This window comes from Vigna radiata, chromosome 7 (assembly GCF_000741045.1).
Source record: "Vigna radiata var. radiata cultivar VC1973A chromosome 7, Vradiata_ver6, whole genome shotgun sequence".
Classification (NCBI taxonomy): Eukaryota; Viridiplantae; Streptophyta; class Magnoliopsida; order Fabales; family Fabaceae; genus Vigna; species Vigna radiata.
Window position 1 is genome coordinate 35,703,733 of NC_028357.1, and position 18,962 is coordinate 35,722,694.

Sequence of the window (18,962 nt, forward strand, 5' to 3'; positions counted from 1 at the left end):
TTGTTACGTCAGTGAACCCTATAACAAATATATATGGCTAATTTATGTCCACGAACAAGTTGGTAGAAGCTTAAAACCTTAGATATAATATTATGAAGCTATGTCATCACTACATCAGCATGAAACAATGAAGAATATATTCTCACAACCCTACTTTGACCCTCCACTTGTCCCACTTCTGAATTTTCTTTTTCCTATATATCTAGATGGAGGCAGTGAATAATTGTAATACCTACACCCAAATCTAAAATTTACACTCATCATTCCTAAAAGAAAATGAATGAGATAAAAATATCTTCAAATCTTATATTATTAACTATATCTTTAACTGGTGTGTGTATATACGCCAAAGGCAAAGAAGTCGCATTAGATTAAAATACTTGACTCAAAGAGAAGACCACGAAATTAATTAATTAAAATAATATATAGATATAGATATAGATACACAGGAAATTAAGAGAGGCTCCGGTCACTGATGGTGGCAAAAATTTTGACCTGAAAACCGTTGTTGTCGACGTTTGGGCCATGTGACTTTACAAAACGTACGAAACTTCAAAGATGCCACCAATCAATAATTTTCTTCCTTTTTTTTCGTTTTAATTAGTCAATTTTTTTCATGTGTGTAATACTTCATGCAGGCCCTTTTTTCTCCAGTGTCTATGCTAATATAAAAGGAAGGGCTTTGTTGGAGGACCCAGAAGAAAGAAACAGATCAAGGAACAAATGGAGCTTGCTTCCGAGAGATCTGGTGACGGAGGAGGAAGACTCAAGGAAGAAAACAGAACTGATGAGTATACTGTTGGTGATGATGAAGATGGTCCTCGTAGACAAGAAATTATTCTAGAGGTGAAGATTAATATTCTCTTCCTAATTAATTAACATCCATCATTTTTATCTCTTAAATCACAAAAACATCAATAAATCATAGATTTTGTTTTTGTTTTTGTTTTTATAAGCATGCATCTCATTTGTGTTATAGTTCATGTAGGATATATTCTTTTCTCTCTAGAAATCCTTCAAGACTTTCATAAATGACCAACCCAGGAAATTAAAACAATGATCTTGTTTAAAGAATCACAGTAAATTGTTCGATACTTAGATCATTTTCATGTTGATTACTTCTCCCCCTCCTTACTGTTTTCCAGAATTGAAACATAGAGTGTTTAATTTAATTTGGTCGGTCTTCTGCAACCTGTTTTTAATCCTCACAACAAATTCAACTCGCTTGTCAGGGCATAGCTTTTCCCGAAAACAGTTTCGGATTCTCTTTTTTGGTCGTATCCTAAAATCACAGCCAATTAATCTTTATGGATTTTGTTTGGTAAAATCCATTGTAAATATCAAAATATTTATATATATATTGAAAGAATAATTATTTATTTATTTATCTGTTAACGATAAAGAAAGGAACATTTGGTGTATATCTACAACTTGAACAATAGTACATGAAAGTAATTGAATTAGTCAACTAGAATATGTAAGATTTGTATTCAAAAGAAAACGTCAATATTAACGTCTTTAGATTAAGTTGTAAGGAAACTAATTTCCTGTAAGCAAGATTTTAAATACGAATTTTCTGAAGAAAAAAAAAAGTGAAAGAACTTTATCTTAGTCGGTGCAAATTAATCAAGAAGTAACATTTTTGAATGATGAGTTTGTACATAAAATCTTAAACCAAGTTTTTCTTCTTTCTAAAGAAATCTTAAACCAAAAGTTAAAAAAAAAAAAAAAAAAACTTAGAAACTGATACAAAAGTCCAATGATGCATGATCAATGGCCTTTGCGAAAATGATAGAAAACACTGTATTCTCTTTGGCAAGCATTACTAAAAGGGTTAGTTCAATAATTAATGACCTCTGGTAAGAGTTGACCAACGCATGTGCCTGAAAAGAAAATTAATTATATTTTCAACATGATATAATTCATCCACGTGCAAGTTAAAATCAATAGATTCTAACCTGTCCAAATAAGAACGGGAAAGATTCTAGATGAGTTTCTTGTAGTCACATAGTATGTCATTGAATACAAATAGGTTCGTTCCATATTCTAGTACTGTACATAACAATCACACTTTTGCCCCCAAAATTTTCATTTCATGTAGAAACAAGGTAGTTGTTTATCTTAATAGGAATATATATGACATAACCTCGTTTATATGTAAACAGTTATTTTCAATGAATAAAGAATTTGATGATTATTGCTGTACGATGCAGGAACCACCCATAGAGGAGGCTGGACCAAGCACATCAGCAGACAAAAAGGAAGAGGTTTTAATTATAAATTTATAATGATACAATGAGTTCTTATTTTATTCTATTTTCATTGCCACTGTTCAGGAACTATTATAAGAATATATATGTATGTATAGGTTGATGATGAACTTGAGAGCACGAAAAGTGAAATGGGTGTGGTTAGAGAAGAAAATGAACGGTTAAAGAGGTCTCTGCAGAAAATAATGAATGAGTATCGGACACTGGAAATGCAATTTCAAGACATACTTAAGCAAGGGACAAAAAGGAAAAATGGTAACGAAGAAGACGACACAGTAGAGGAATCGGATCTAGTTTCTCTGAGCCTAGGAAGAGTTCCAAGCCATCAAAGAAACGAAGAGAAAATAAAGGTTTATAAGACATTGAAGGATGATGAAGGGTTTAACCAAGAGTTGACTCTTGGACTAGAGTGCAAATCAAAGTCAAGAAGCACAAGTGAAGCTTTGCCCAATCCAAGCCCAGAAAACAGTTCTGAAAATCGAAAGGAAGAAGCTGGGGAGACACAGAAGGCAATTAGGGACACAGAGGATGAAGTTGCTCAGCAAAACCCTATGAAGAAGCCACGAGTTTGCGTTAGAGCAAGATGTGACACTCCAACAGTCAATCTCTATTCTCTCACCTCCTTCTATTTAATTACCCTCTTTTCTCAACTATCATATTCATATTTACTGTTCATACAGATGAATGATGGATGCCAATGGAGGAAATATGGACAGAAGATCGCAAAGGGAAATCCTTGCCCTCGAGCTTACTATCGTTGCACCATTGCACCATCATGTCCAGTAAGAAAACAGGTATCTATTTATATCTATTTCTATCACCATCAAGAGTTTCGATTTACCTTAAAGCAAAATGATTCTAGACATCATGTGTACATATTTCAGGTGCAAAGATGTGTCGATGACATGTCCATTTTAATTACGACGTATGAAGGGACCCACAACCACACTCTTCCACCTTCGGCTACTGCCATGGCATCCACAACTTCTGCAGCAGCCTCCATGCTTCTTTCTGGTTCATCAACCTCTCTCTCTGCCTCAGCACCCTCAACAACAGCACCCACTTCTGCTTCCAATCTCCACGGCCTCAATTTCTATCTATCAGATGGTGCAAAACCAAGGCAATTATACCTGTCGAACCCTGCACTGTCGTCTTCACCTTCACATCCAACCATCACTCTCGACCTCACTTCACACCCAGCTTCTTCTTCCTCGTCACCCTTCGTTAGATTCACTTCAAACTACAACCAACCCAGATACCCATCTTCCTCAAGCCTAAGCTTCAGTAATTCCTCAGAAATCAACGCATTGTCTTGGAGCAATGGCTTCCTTACCAATAATAATACTATTCAACCTACATACAATAGCAGGAACATACTTGGGAATGTAAACTTTGGGAGGCAACAAGTGGAAAATATATACCAATCCTATCTGCAAAAGAACAGCAGCAATATTCCAAGCGTTCCTCAAGGTGGTGTACCGGCTGATACTATATCTGCAGCAACGAAAGTGATCACAGCAGACCCCACTTTTCAATCAGCTTTGGCAGCAGCGCTCACTTCGTTTATTGGTGGCGGTGTTCGAGGAAATCAAGGCGGTAACAGTGTTGGTGAAAATCCAAGTTCGGGTCAGAACTTGAAGTGGGGTGAGGTGTTTGCAGCGTCTAATAATTCATCTTCTACCTTGTCTTGTTCAACTTCGAAAGTCAATGGTTGTGCATCGAGCTTCTTGAACAAAACGCCAGCGAATAATACACAGACGAAAAGTTTGGTGTTTCTACCGCCGTCGTCTTTGCCGTTTTCTACCCCCAAAAGTGCATCTGCGTCTTCTCCTGCTGATAATAGCGACACCACCAATTAAATAATTGGTGATTTTTCTATAACCAGCAACTGTAGTTTTTTTTCTTGGATCATTGATGTAATTAATATATGCTAAGTAAAATTCAGCAGAAAACACCTAAATAAATTATGAACATAGATGTTTACTCCTTTTTTGTTTAATATTTTTGGATGAAGTATACTTTATTAATTAAAGACTGAGCCTGAAGCTACTGCATTTGATATTGACTTGTATGCTGTGGCTTCCCGAATGGATGCATGCAATTGCTTTTCAATTGGGGAACACTATTCATTAACGTTCTATTTGGAATCTTATTATTTAAGTTGTTTTGATTCATGTTTTGATGGGGATGCATAAGTTTACAAGTTATTGTAGTGTGACTTCTTTGCTTGCCAAACATGTGCACACTAGAATGTGAATTATCCATTTTTCACTAGTGGAAAAACCAGTGGAAAAATGTTGTTTTACGGTATCCCTTAGACCTTAGTAAATTGATAATTGGTGGTAAGTTTGTAAATAAGTCAGGCCTATAGACATCGAGGTCAGTCTTATTCGACATCTATAATATTATAGACGTCGGGGTCACTCCATACAGACGTCTATAGGTCTGTCAGGTAGGTGAATAGTTACCATATAGACGTTGCTGACCTCCACGCCGACATCTATAGTCACCATATAGACGTCGGATACTTTCACACAGAAGTCTATAACCTGACAGGTAGATCGGTGTCCCTTCCGAACTGAGATCTATAGCCTGACAATTAGATAAACTATAATTATTTTTCCGTCATATAGACGTTGGCCACAACTTAACTTACGCGTCTATAGAACTGACAGACAATTGAAGAGTTCAATCAGACATCAGCCAAAGTTATCTTTTTATTCTTTTAATATAATGGTCAAAATAAATTAGTTACAAAACAAGTAAATTGGTAAAGAAAAAGTAAATATCTTCCAACGCTAATATTTATTTGATTTCTTTCTAACTGGATAACTATATATATATATATATATTCAAAATAATGCTATTTTAAGCATATTTTAGATTTATTTTAACTACTGATTCTTTTAATTTTATTTTTTACGTGGAAAACTTTAAACGAATTTTAACAGTGATTTTTAGCTGTTTGATAAGTGTTTATCAAATAACTTCTTATGAATAAAAAAAAAACAAATACTATTATTTTATGTCTAAATCTTAAGTTATTTTCGTTTAAAAATAAATTATAAAATAGGGATTAAATCATGCTGCATAGTGACAACATTGTTTGGAATAACTCAGTGGAGTTTTAGTCATCGAGTACTTCTGCGCAAATTCAACTCAGTCTCTACTCACATAATTTGATTAAAAACCTAATTAGGTTAAATATTAATTAATTTGAAAAAACTATATGGAAAAATGATTTTATTTACAGTTTTTGCATAAGAGAACTTATGCAAGCCCATAGTAACTTGGGTGGAATTTGTATTTTAATTAAAGTTGTGCTCATTTTCAACAATTTTAGTATAACTTATTTTGAACTGAAATCGGCATCTTTTTTGTGATTTTAGTATGATTTTTTAATTAATTTGAATGACTTCAATTTATTAGATTTTGAACAAAAGTCACCATTTCCTTTATCAATTTTAGTGTAATTTGATTTTAAATTAAAGTTGTCATTTTTTTTACGGCTTCAGTATAATTTGATTTTGAAATGCAATCATCATTCCATCTTATTTTAGTGTAATTAAAACTATTCTTGCTATTTATATTTAAATTTAAATAATTAATTATATTTTTTAACAATTTGATAATCTCTTATGATATTTTTTTATATGTTATAATCAATATTAATAATTGCATATTTTATAATATTAATAATAATATTATATAATCTATTGTCACTAAAAAATATTACCGATGGTCAAAATATGGAAAGTGTAAAAAATGTACAGTAATGATTTCATTGATAATGATTTTGTTAATAAAATTTATGGATAATTAAAAATTTAAAATTCATTAGTAACATTTTTAGATAATTCAAATGTATCGATCAATTTATTTTCGTTGATAGGTTTGTGAATTTTTGTAATGTATCAACTTTAATAAAAATTTAAATTATACTGAAGTCGTTAGAAGAGATGACACTTCATATCAAAATCAATTATGCTAAACTCATAAAAAAACAACACATATTAAGTTCAAAACCAATTAACATTGAAATTGTTAGAGTGTATGAGAACTTTAGTTCAAAAAAATTCACATTGAAGTTATGAGAAGTGAGCACGACTTCAAGTAAAATATGAAATTACTAATAACATGCATAAGTTTTCCTTTACAAAAGTTTTAACTAAAATCATTAAGTATGATTTATTTAGATTAATTAGTATTTAACTTAATTATGTTTTTAATCAAATATTACATAGGGGTGAGAATGACTTAAACTTGCACAAAAGTTATCATCATATACTACGACTTCATTATAATGATCAGAACTTATACATTCTTTAACGAATTCTTCCAAACAATGTCACCATTACATATAACTTAACTTCTTTCATAATTTCTTTTAAAGGATATGCGTTGTTAAAATAAATTAACCCAGAGTCATAAAAGAAAATAAAAATAGCTAAAGGGCATATCGCAAATTATTCTTTCTTGTAAACTATTTTCTTGTGTTTATATCATAAAATGAATTAAATAAAAAAGTAAGCTCTTTAAACACCTCCATATAAAAGATAACTATTTAACACCGTGATCTATATAAAAAGGTGGGTTCTGGCAAAGTATTTTATAAATTAAATTTATTTGACAATGATTAAGTTATTGAACTATTTTTGACATGAAATTTTGAAAAATAATATAAAATTTAAAAACATTAACCGAAAAAATGGCATGATATAATAAATTAATTATTTTAAATGTATGGTATTTGAAGAATAGTGTTTAGATAGTGGAGATATAGATATAGTTGAAGCAGTGCCACACATATCGGTTTCTCTCTCAATCAATCATTGTTTATATTGGATAAATAATTGAGAATGTTATAATATGTTGATTAAGATTTTTGTTTTTGTCGTCCTGATTCTAGACCCAAATTAAGGAACGCAACTGGGACGTTTCTATCGTACAACGTTGACTGGAAGCATTTTCCACAGAGTTTAAGGATTAGAACGAATCATTCTCTAACGGTATATAAGAAATTTATATGCAACTTCCACTATCTAGACAACTTTTATATACAGAAACTTTATAGTTTTATTATACATTATTGAAAATAAAGACAACGGAGTACACAGTATTTACTTGACTGTCTCAAAGTGTAAATAAAAAATGCACAGAAACTGGTCCTCCAAAGGATTTTGGCCAACAAATCAATCCCTCAAAGATACAAATCAAAGACTAATTTTAGAACAAAGGTGGTAAAGTCTTAGATATTTGTGGGACTAATTTGATGCCAAAAATATTTAGAAGATAAATCAGTTGATGCTATCATTTTTGGAGGATCAATTTAGCAGTTTATTCTAAAACCAAATAACAAAAAAATGCACAGAAACACAAGTATATAACCACAGGCGCTATAGCTTCACCATTCTCCAATGCAAAGGAAATATAAGATCTTGGTTTAGTAGAAGCTACTCATGAGAAGCCTGAAGAAGGCCATCACGAATTTGGGTAGCAACATCGCGAACAGCACCAGGCCCATGTGGAATGAAGACAGCAGAAGACTTGGAGGCAGCGCCAATTTCTTTCATAGTATCAAAATACTGAGTGACAAGNACCATGTCCATAACATCTTTTGCAGTCGTCCCAGGTACATTGACTGAGAATCCAAGCACACTGTCTCTCAATCCATCCACAATTGCTTGACGTTGGCGAGCAATACCCAATCCAGAGAGATATTTAGATTCAGCCTCACCCTCTGCTCGNTTAATTAGCAAGATCTTCTCTGCCTCTGCCTTCTCATTAGCTGCCACCCTCAATCTTGCAGCTGATAAAGGCAAAAAGCAGCATAAAAATATAAGTCATTCCATGACCAAAGGAAAGATTGCTAGTATAACATACAACACTCATATAACATACCGGCATTGATTTCATTCATAGCTCGCTTCACACGATCATCTGGGTCTATATCAACAATCAGTGTTTGAACAATTTCGAACCCGTAAGCTGACATAGCCTATGAAGACAATAAAGCATAGTATTCAAATTAACATAAATTGACAGTTCCTCCTATAAGTAAATAAAAAATGTTTACATTTAAAAAATAGAAAAAACCTTCTCAAGTTCTTCTTCCACAGCTCTGGCAATTTCATTTTTCTGCTCAAAAGCATCATCCAAGTTGAGCTTTGGAACACTTGCCCTAATTACTACAATGAGAATAGAAATTTCACCTTAGCTAATCAAATATGCTTAAACCACTTGTTTCAGGATTCTGTTACTGAATATTATGGATTATACCATCAAAAACATATGCCTGAATTTGGGTCTTTGTATTGCTAAGTCTGTAAAAAGCATCATTGGCCCTCTCGGCCAGGGCACGATATTGAATTGAGGCAACGACATTAACAAAGACATTATCCTGTAAGAAGACAAACATTCAATTCACGGGAAAATATAATAAATATTCACAGAATATATAACATGTCGTACATAGAGAACTGAAAGTAACCAGCACTAGTCTGAAAGACAAACGAACATACAACAACAAATCAAGCCTTTTCATGTCTTAGACTAATCATTGATCTCGAAATCTTTTTCATTAGTACTCATGGTGATTAAAGGCCGAAATGCCTTAAAATCTTTGGTTATAGTTAAAGTGTTAGGCAAAAACAAACCTTTGTCTTGGTCTCACAACGAAGATCTAATTGTTGTTGTCGAAGAGAGAGATGACCAGCAAGTTGTTTCCCAAGGAACCATGGCATCCAATGGCATCCTGGCTGAAGCACCTTCTCAAATCGTCCAAATCCTTCTTTTATAGCAACTGTAGATTGCTCAACTTTCACACAACACAAAAAATTCCCCATTGCTGTTAACGGCAACATTCAAATGTATGAGCACGAACTCAAATAAACAGAATTGGAGACAGGAAAAGTTACAAGTTAGAAGGAAAATAAAGAGAATCAAAATGGTACCATAAAGATGGAGGCTTGGAAAGGAAGTCTGACATGAGAGAGCTGTAGGAGCTCTTGCTTAAATTATTAGCAAGAAGGAGCTCTTGAACACTGAGAGTAGACAGATACTTGGTATTCTTGACATATTCATCACTACCATAAGTCATGAGGTATCTGTTTTAACCGTATATTCTATATCATAAACATATACAATTCATATATTGTCTGTCGAAAACCCAGAATTGCATGCTCACTACCATGAGAAGCCAAACAACCTCAGTCCAACACTAATAATATATAAATAATTAGCCAATGGGTAACCATTGCACACAAACTACGCAGACTTCGGAACCAATCCCTATATTCCTAGCCAAAATCTTGAAGAGCTGAAATTGAATCGCAGTGATAATAGAACTTTTAATTATTGCCCATTGAAGCCTGAAAACCGAGAAGTCAACATGAATGGGAAGAAAATGTGATACTAGGTTAACCTAATAACAAGCTTTAAAAACGAAAGGCTTAATACCTCCCTTAGTCCTCGTATTTGTGTGAAAATCTCAGTTCGGTCCTCAAGTTTTGAACTGTTTCAATTGGGTCATAATTTTTGTAAAAATGCACACATTTTACCTCAACCGTTAACTGATCTCAAACGACGTTAAGTTTAGCTGACGTGGTATGCTGATGTGTTGGCTTAATCCCTTCTTGGTCCTCGTATTTGTGTGAAAATTTCAGTTCGGTCCTCAAGTTTTGAACTGTCTCAAATGGGTTATAATTTTGGTAAAATTGCACACATTTTACCCCAATCGCTAACTGATCTCAATTGACGTTAAGTTTAGCTGACGTGGTAGCCAGAAGACATGTTGACGTGTATTATTTAATTATATGAATTGTTTTTTAAAATAAGCAGTGTTTCACGTGGCTCAAAAAATAAAGTCACCGGAAAACTCGCGTAACCAGTGCAATCAGTCTCACAGCCTTTTCTGCATATGAACCAACTTGGTAACCTATAGGTTCATCACCGGCCTTTAAGCTATTTATTTGACTAATAGTAGAAGATAACTGTTGCACAATGAGATCAGTTAGCGACTGGGGTAAAATGTGTGCAATTTTACCAAAATTATAACCCAATTGAGACAGTTCAAAACTTGAGGACCGAACTGAGATTTTCACACAAATACGAGGACCAAGAAGGGATTAAGCCAACATGTCAACATACCACGTCAGCTAAACTTAACGCCGTTTGAGATCAGTTAACACGGTTGGGGTAAAATGTGTGCATTTTTACAAAAATTATGACCCAATTGAGACAGTTCAAAACTTGAGGACCGAATTGAAATTTTCACACAAATACGAAGAACAAGGGAGGTATTAAACCAAAACAAAAACAAAAAAAAACATCTAACTGATGCTAAATTAAAACTTTAGTTTTTCAATTATTATGTAAAAACTTAAACTTACATTAATAAATAAAAGTAATGTTAAAATATCGCAAACTTGAAGTTTATGAAGATCTAGGATAGTAGGGAAGATATTTCTAATTCTTTATACAAGGTTTAAAATATTTATTTAATATTTTTTTATTTAATTTAGTTTTTAGAAGAAAAAAAATAGTTTTAGAACTATTTTTCAGTTTTAGAAATTAGAAATTATTTAAATTTATGAAATATTCAACATGGTCATAATCGCCTGTATCGTCAAATTGTTTTTTAATGGAATGAAAAAAAAAAGTTATATGGTAGAATCGTAATTATAAAATATGACCCTAATTGAAATACACTCATTTGTCTAATAAATTATGGAAATGATGAGAAAACATATATTTTACACCCATAAGAGCTATAATTGGAGATATTATTATTTCTAGTACATAAGTTCTTATAAAAAAGAGAAATGTCTTATTTTGAAATGAGTTTTCAATAATTTATGTAATTGAAAGTAACCAATTGGGTTTACGATCATTGATCCAATTAGAAATACTTGCTACATTTTTTTTTCTATATTGAATAAAATAAAATATCAAGTTTTACATATAACTTATTTTTTGTATTTATCGTATTTTCAAAAATCCTACAAATCCCAAAAATGGTATCAAAGCCAAATTTTTATGAGACTTACAAAATGGAAAAAAAAATCTTAGAAGTTGATATTCCACTCTATGATGGTGAAAGTTGTGATTTACGGAGAAAACAAACTTATTTAGAGAAACTAAATTTATGGAAAGTTGTGGAGGAAGATGATGATATAGTGCTTCAAAATCCCATCAGATAAAAAAATGCAAAAGGAGAAAAAAAGACAAAGATAACAAGGGTATAATCATGCTTGTTTAGTAATGCTTTACAAATTAACTTTAATAGGATTGTGACTCTAAAGTCGACTAAAGGAATTTGAGATTATTTGAAAGAAAAATATAAAAAAAACAAGAGTATTCAAGACATGAAAGTTTTAAACTTAGGTAAGAGAGTTTGAGCTTCAAAGTATGGAAGAGTATAGGATAATTAAGAAATACTCAAACAAATTATCGAGTATTGCTAACAAAGTAAAATTGTTGGAAAAGGAGTTTCTAGATTTCAGAGAGAAAATTTTTATTACGGTGTTGGAGAATATGAAACATCAATGATTTTGTTGAAAAACAAAAGAAAAAATTATTTACAATTACTTTGAAGACACAAAAAGACCTTTCTTTATAATGGTTAAAATGTGTTGTGTTTGGATTTGAAGATTGATTTTGAGAGTAAATTTGAACAAATTTAGGAGGAAAAGAAGAAATTGAAGTTGTTTGGATTAACGAAAAAATTTAATGATCTGAGTATATTTGAGAGAAAAAAAATTGTGTATGATGTTATGGATATATTAAATGATTATATTTTATTTTTAAGGTAAAAATGATATAAATTTAAATGTAAATAGTTAAAATTATGTTAGAATGAAATTTAAGTTAAAATTGAAAATTATAAAATAAGTTAAATTGAAAAATAAAATTAAAATCATAAGGGATTTGTAGGAATAAATTTGAACTATGTTTTCTAAAATAAAAATTTGTTTATAATATAAAAAATTCATAACTTATATAGAATCATATTAAATCATAATAAAAATCTACAATAATAGTATTATTAATATTATTAATATTATAATTTTTATTAATAATAAACTATATAACTAATACTGGATTTATTAATATTGTAAAAAAAGTATTATTATTATTATAAAAAAAAAAGATTTAACTTTTTCAAGTTTTTAATTTGGGAATACTTTACGTAGTTTTATGATAAATCAAACTTATTATAATAATCTCAATTAAATAGTGTTTTCGTATTCTTATAATAATCTCAATTAAATAGTGTTTTCGTATTCTTATAATAAAAATCACGTTAACATAATTTATGTTCAAACCCAATTTGACAATTATTATAATAATTTAAATTAAATTGTGTTTGCGTATTCTTATAATAAAAGTCACGTAAACATAACTTCTTATCAAACCCACACTTAAATCATTTCAAAAACAGAAAATATCAGCAAACTTCAGTCTCAAGAACATGTCGAAACACGAATATTATTCTAAAGAGAGAAAGAGAATATATTGTTTGGTTAAAATGAATCTAAATTCAGGTTAAAATTTTCTCATTTTGGAAGATATTATATTTTGGCATCATATTCCAAATTTAAACTTCATTTATCATATTCCAATTTAAACATTATGTATCATTTAACGTATCACAAGACATTATTAAAACGTTGAAATCCATATTATCATTTAAGAAATAATGATTTTAAACATGCTAATTACATGTCAGAAATCTATATTATAATTATAAAAGCACTTAAAATAGACAAGACCAGCCAGAATATTTAATACAGTTTGGTTTGATAACACATCAAGAAACGGAAGCACAAAACGGTATGAAAACAATTTTCACCCTGTTTTCCTATAGAGAGACAAACTGGGCAAACATAAAGCATTGTAAGCAAAGTTTGAGGATTAAATTAATATCTGCAGTCTTGTTTACGAGACTTCTGTCAACAAACTGACCTCATCAGTTGACCGAACGTCCTACACGTGAAATAAGCAAAATGATTAGTCATATACAACTTTGTCAAAAATTATATTTATTAGTGAGTGAGTTATTACCATATTTTCTTTGTTTCCATGTGCATTTTCTTCAGAACCTGTAGGGCTGATTGGAACTGCGAAAGAGAAAATCATGAAATGTCAGACTAACTGAACGAAAAAAATATCATCAATGTTGAAGGAGAAATATTGTTGCACTCTTGCCTTTAATAACATCAGATTTTTTGTGTTGTTTATTGACCCCACTGCTTCCCTTCTTAGTCTGTTGCTTAGTTGGCTTCTTTGATTTTTTAACCAACCCAGAGCTCCCCTTGTCAGAAGCAGCAGGTCTTGAATTTGCAGGGTTCTTTTTGAGATCTTCTCTCAACGTGGATCCGAGGTTATTCTTTTGGTCAGTTTCCTTCTTTGATTGCTCTGTTTTAACAGGAGTAAGTGGAGTGGTTTCCGTTTCCAATGGTTCCGGTTTCACTATTTCAGTATCCGTGATTGATGAAGAACAGCAGTGTACTTCTTCACCGGAGGATCGAGTTCCCTCCTCTAGCACCTGCGAAATGCTTTCAGAAACTTGGCTCTGCTCGATATTTTCTGCAATGCGATAGCTTTGAAGCAGTTCTTTCACTTCTTCGAGTTCTGCAAGCCGATGTCTTTGCACATAAGATTTTAGCTCGTCCTGCATCTTTGGGAACGGCTATGGTGGTTGTTCCCGTTGAACCAAGGAATCATGAAACGGAAAAGGGTTCAATTATAATTGATAAAAGAACAGGGAAAAGATACTGTTTTCTGTTGCAAATTGCAATCCGTAAAGATAATAAGGCAGGCAAAAACAAGTGAAGAAGATAAAAAAAGGAAAAAAAAAAAACCAATGTCTACTGATAGACATTGTTACCTCACATCTTGCTTCCCAAGCCAGTTTGAAGAATCCAAGTGAAACAGAGTGCTTAGCAGCAGATTCAGAGAGATGGATCTGGTTTAGCCAATATGAAGAGGAAGAAATGAGATTGAACTTCATTCGGCCGTGTGTTTTGGAAATGTCCGATGCGGGTGTTTGACTTCTGCTTTGAGGCCCTTGGTCATCATTACCATACCTAATTTTTCTGGTCTCTGAGATTGGGGTAATGTTGCCAATCAACTTTGGGTTTGGAGAGGAAGAGGCTTTGGCAGGAACAGAGAGTCTCCTTGGTGGTTTAGCACCAGTGGACTTGTCCTTTCCGGAGAAATTAAGACCAACCACACTTCTGCTTACACTAGGAGTACTTAAACCTCTGAAAATGAAAGTTCTTTTTCAATAAATTCAAATTTCACAGTTCATACAAAAGCCACTAATCATGTTGCCTTGAGAAGAGAGGTCAAACAACGAAGCAAGTAAGAACTGAAATTAATATCAGAAGTTCAAAGAAATAAATTCTGGGAATTTAAATATCATATCAACTACGATACAAAATATTAAGCAAATGAATTCATTATTTTCTTTACATATTATTTATTGTTTATTTTTGTGAACGTGGGATTTTCAACAACCACGTGATTTCCCTACCACTGTCCCAATTCCCAAACACAACCTAAATAGCTTAAAAACAAAGCGGAACATAAAGCTCTCCAATAGAGAGAGTTAAGGCCTAAACTTGCAGAGTAATATAATTTGCAACTTTTCCACACACACCAAAAAAAAAAGGATAATAATTTGGCCTTATGAGTGAAGAGAACTTGAGTTTTAGTCCCTGTAAAAGCTGCAAAGGGACTAAACTTATGTTTTAAAGCGACAAACTTTAAAAATCAAAGGAACCAACGCGTACAAATAATAAAAGTAGAGACTACTGAAGTTCTTTTATCCTCAAACATGAGTAATGCCAAATTAAGTACAATATTCGTAATTAGTGCAGAGAATGTCATCCATATCAGAAGCATATTAGTAAGATCGAAATTCAAAACTATTCTAAGACAAGAATAAGTAAATGAAATTGTCTCTCAATCAAGAAAATATCTAATGACGTAATCTAACATGATAAGAAGAAGACATGAGAAAGTACCTTTTAGATGCAGAAGAAATGGTGGCATCAGGTGGGTCTGGTTTGCTTTCTTTGAATTTAGAGGACGATCGTAGTGGATACCTCAGGAGTTTAGATCTCGCAGAATTTCCTGAAATAGAACCACCATACAATTCAATTCTCATGACTCAATTTCACGTAACTATTAGTATACTATTACTATTATCACTGTCACTCCAAACAAAAACATGCACGAATTGGGAGAGAAGGAGAAAAAAAGTACCAACAGAGAGAGACTGTTCCTTCACGGGTTCTTCCATTTCCATCTTCTGCTTCAGAATTGAGAAATAACACTGACTGGTGGTGGTTTCTGATGTTTTAAATATAAAAATAGAAAATGGGTTTATAAAAGTCAGAATGAGCGGGAAAACATGCAATCCCTCTGGTTGGGTGGAGTGGAACAACTCCCGTGTCAGTTTGTGATGTTTTGTTTTGAATTTCAAATTTTAAAAAACGACCGCTTTTTTTTATTCCGTCTTTTTTCCGTTTGGAATGGTAAAGAAACTGCGGCTCTATTTTTTAACTACCAAACGTTTTTCTCCTTACACTTTGAAGCCGTCAATGTTGTGTACTATATCAGATTTTTTTTTTCTATTTTAAATTTGTAGTCGAATTAAAATCATATCACCTAGATAATATGTAAAATGTGATTGGATTATAACTAGATTAGTGATAAATAAAAAATTCATTATATTTGTATAAATAAGAAAAAAATCATTATATTTTATATAAATAAGAAGCCAATATGAAATAATTATAATCATTGATTATTGAATTTAATAGTGGAATGACCTAATATTTAATAAGTAAAGGAAGAAATAATAAAAATGAAAACCAAGTCAGTTGGGAGTTATCCATAATCACCCTCTTTGGTGAAACAATAGTATAAACTTATATTTTGATAATTTGATTGAAAAAAAATTACTTTATACTATATAATATAAATATAAATACTTTTTCAAATATTTTAAAATTACATTTTTAGAAAATATTGAACATCGTAATTATATATAAGTAGAGAAAATGTAGACATTGTGTTTGCAATCTTCATTACATTATTTTATATTCATTAGTTAAAATTATATATATATATATATATATATATATATATATATATATATATATATATATTATGTATTTAATATATATTTTAGAATTGATGCTCCCATCCTTTATTCTTATATTTTCTTTTCTTTTCTCCTTCTATCCCTTTTCTTTTTCTTTTTCTTTTCAAAATCTCTCCAAAATTTTATTTCCATATTTTATATCTTTCAAATTTTGATTGTACTTAAAAAAGTGTTAAAAAATTAGGAATCATTTTTAAAGGATCATATTTTCAAATAGATAGAGTCTTTATTTACTCTAGAAACCAATTTCAGCGTGGGTTAGTTGAGAAAAATTATCTTTTGAATTTTTGTTATTATATATTGGAATAATTGGAATTTGGGTAGCTTGTTATAGATCCCTAAAAATTTAATAAGTTTGTGTTTAAACTATAAATTTAATCGCAATAAAGGATTACAAATAATTGTGATTTTAATAGAACTAACAGATAAATGAAGTAGATATAAAAGTAAAAGTGACTTAATCACTAGATTTTGCTTTGATTGAGAACTATATATTTAAATCTTTGTATTTTAGTGGTTGAGTTTTGTTTGGGGAATGATTGTTTTAAAATGTCTTAGATTTTAACATTCTTGTTGATATACATAGTGACTCAGATATGCATGTAGAGGAATAAAGTTAATAAATAAAAAATGTCAGATGCCTAAAGAACCAAATTTTAGGGACAATTGTCAACTAAATAAATATGAGTGGTAAAATGAAGATTAAATCGTCTTATTCGTCTTTATTTTTTTAGAAAAAAATTTAAATCGGTTTCTTAATTTTTATTTATTTTAATCCGGTGTAATTGTCATACCAATTGTCATTTATTTTTGTTTTGTCTCGATTCAAACCTGTTTCTTTTTAAAATTAAACAATCTTATTTATTTTTATATAAATATTATACAAATAATTTTATTAAATACTTTTTTAACAACATTACATTTATTTATACTTGTATTTTACATTAAATTTTGTTTATAATTGTTGTAAGGTTATTAATAGAAAGTAATGTTAATAAAAAATAATTTAAACTAACAAATATTTTGAACGTGTATATTTACATCTCATAAAATAAAATAATTTAACAACTTTTTTTTTAATTGTTTTAAATCATTGTATATTTTTAAGATGTGTAAATTCAATAAATAATATAGAAATGTTTGAATTGGTTTAAAAACAACAATACATTAAAACAAACACTCAAAAGTAAATTTAAAGATGGATCACAACTAGAACATGTTTCAACATGACGAGAAAATACATCCATATTTAAAACATTACATCCGAACATTTAAAACATCATACCCTAAAACTAATAATATGGTTTTCCAAAACACAAATTCTATAAGACATCATAAAAAAATAATCAGGAAACAATGAATTGTAAACTACAATAAAATAACATTTATTAACCTTTAATGCCATTCCTTTCCTAGGTCCAACAAACCAGTTCCTAGGGGAGAGAAACTTCATTAATGAACCATAATTTCACTAATTGCGAATTCAATTCCCAAGGTTGATAAATAAACTCAAAATTTCAATATGTAATTTGGCCATAAACTCTATTTTAATCAAATATTCCATCTTTTCTATTTTAAAAATAAAATTCCACATAATGAATTGTTTATTAAATAAGGTAATTTGAAAATTACACATCAAAATTTCTAATCATGGTTTATTTAACATTGATTCACGCTATTAACGATTAAGGTCTAATTGCACTGAAATTAGGAATCAAATCGAGATATATATATATAAAAAAAAAAGAAAACCTATCCTATTTAAGATATTTATACAATCTTATAAAACGTACAACATAATTTATCCAAGATTCAAACAAGAAACAATGAGTAGTTTTGTCATTGTAACGAACCCCTACAATATATCCTTTCAAATCTCCTCGTAAACAGTGAAATTGGGTGCATCACTCTCAAGTCGCTTTCCATTACTTGCAAATCAACCAATACAAACAGGTGATTGTCTCACTCTCTCTTACTTCACACAGTAAATTTATCGATATAAAAAATATGATCTTAGTAATGATACGATAATAACGAAATATTTAAATATGTAAATTAATGCTAAATAATAACAGTAGTTGAAATTGTAATGATAAGTTTTTGTTTTCATTGTTGACAAACAAAATATAAATTTTACGCAAGAAAATCACTGTGCCCTCCCATAAATACAAAAACGGCACGAATATGGTGCGTTTATTACGGGGAGTGATAAGGTGGGGCTGTTAACTTCACTACACTACCCTCACTCTCTCTTTATCGCATGCTCCACGCAATCTCCCACACTGTTCCTGCCACCGTGGCTTCCAAACCTTGCACCACGCAAACTACCCTCATTACAACCCACGCGCTTTCATCTCTGCCCTCCACCTAATTCCACCCACGGTTCAACTCTACCATACGCGCCTCAACGCGTGAAGCACAGTTCGAGATACAGGGGTCTAATAGTCATTTGCTAATGCTTCGGAATAAAGATTAAAGAAACTGGAACACTTCGTTTTGAAGTAACTGCACTGGCA

At 31.1% G+C, this 18,962-nt stretch overlaps 3 protein-coding genes across 3 annotated transcripts; 1 reads left to right on the forward strand and 2 right to left on the reverse strand.

Annotated features, from left to right (window-relative positions):
* Nucleotides 1-427: 427 nt before the first annotated feature.
* Nucleotides 428-4,301, forward strand: LOC106767926 (probable WRKY transcription factor 61). The gene is made up of 6 exons (XM_014652892.2): nt 428-542; nt 639-846; nt 2,214-2,267; nt 2,369-2,869; nt 2,951-3,064; nt 3,155-4,301. Exons 2-6 carry the CDS (start codon nt 724-726, stop codon nt 4,127-4,129), a joined length of 1,767 nt encoding a protein of 588 aa, XP_014508378.1. The 5' UTR covers nt 428-542; nt 639-723; the 3' UTR covers nt 4,130-4,301.
* A 3,107-nt stretch (nt 4,302-7,408) lies between these two features.
* LOC106767213 (hypersensitive-induced reaction 1 protein) lies at nt 7,409-9,115 on the reverse strand. The gene is made up of 5 exons (XM_014652054.2): nt 8,927-9,115; nt 8,550-8,670; nt 8,367-8,458; nt 8,172-8,268; nt 7,409-8,079 (listed from the first exon to the last, which is right to left on the reverse strand). Exons 1-5 carry the CDS (start codon nt 9,113-9,115, stop codon nt 7,724-7,726), a joined length of 855 nt encoding a protein of 284 aa, XP_014507540.1. The 3' UTR covers nt 7,409-7,723.
* A 3,873-nt stretch (nt 9,116-12,988) lies between these two features.
* On the reverse strand, nt 12,989-15,668 carry LOC106767125. Its single transcript, XM_014651957.2, has 6 exons — nt 15,543-15,668; nt 15,302-15,410; nt 14,161-14,536; nt 13,479-13,962; nt 13,335-13,390; nt 12,989-13,256 (listed from the first exon to the last, which is right to left on the reverse strand). The coding sequence occupies exons 1-6, from the start codon at nt 15,583-15,585 to the stop codon at nt 13,209-13,211; spliced, it is 1,116 nt and encodes a 371-aa protein (XP_014507443.1). The 5' UTR covers nt 15,586-15,668; the 3' UTR covers nt 12,989-13,208.
* Between the last annotated feature and the right edge of the window lie 3,294 nt (nt 15,669-18,962).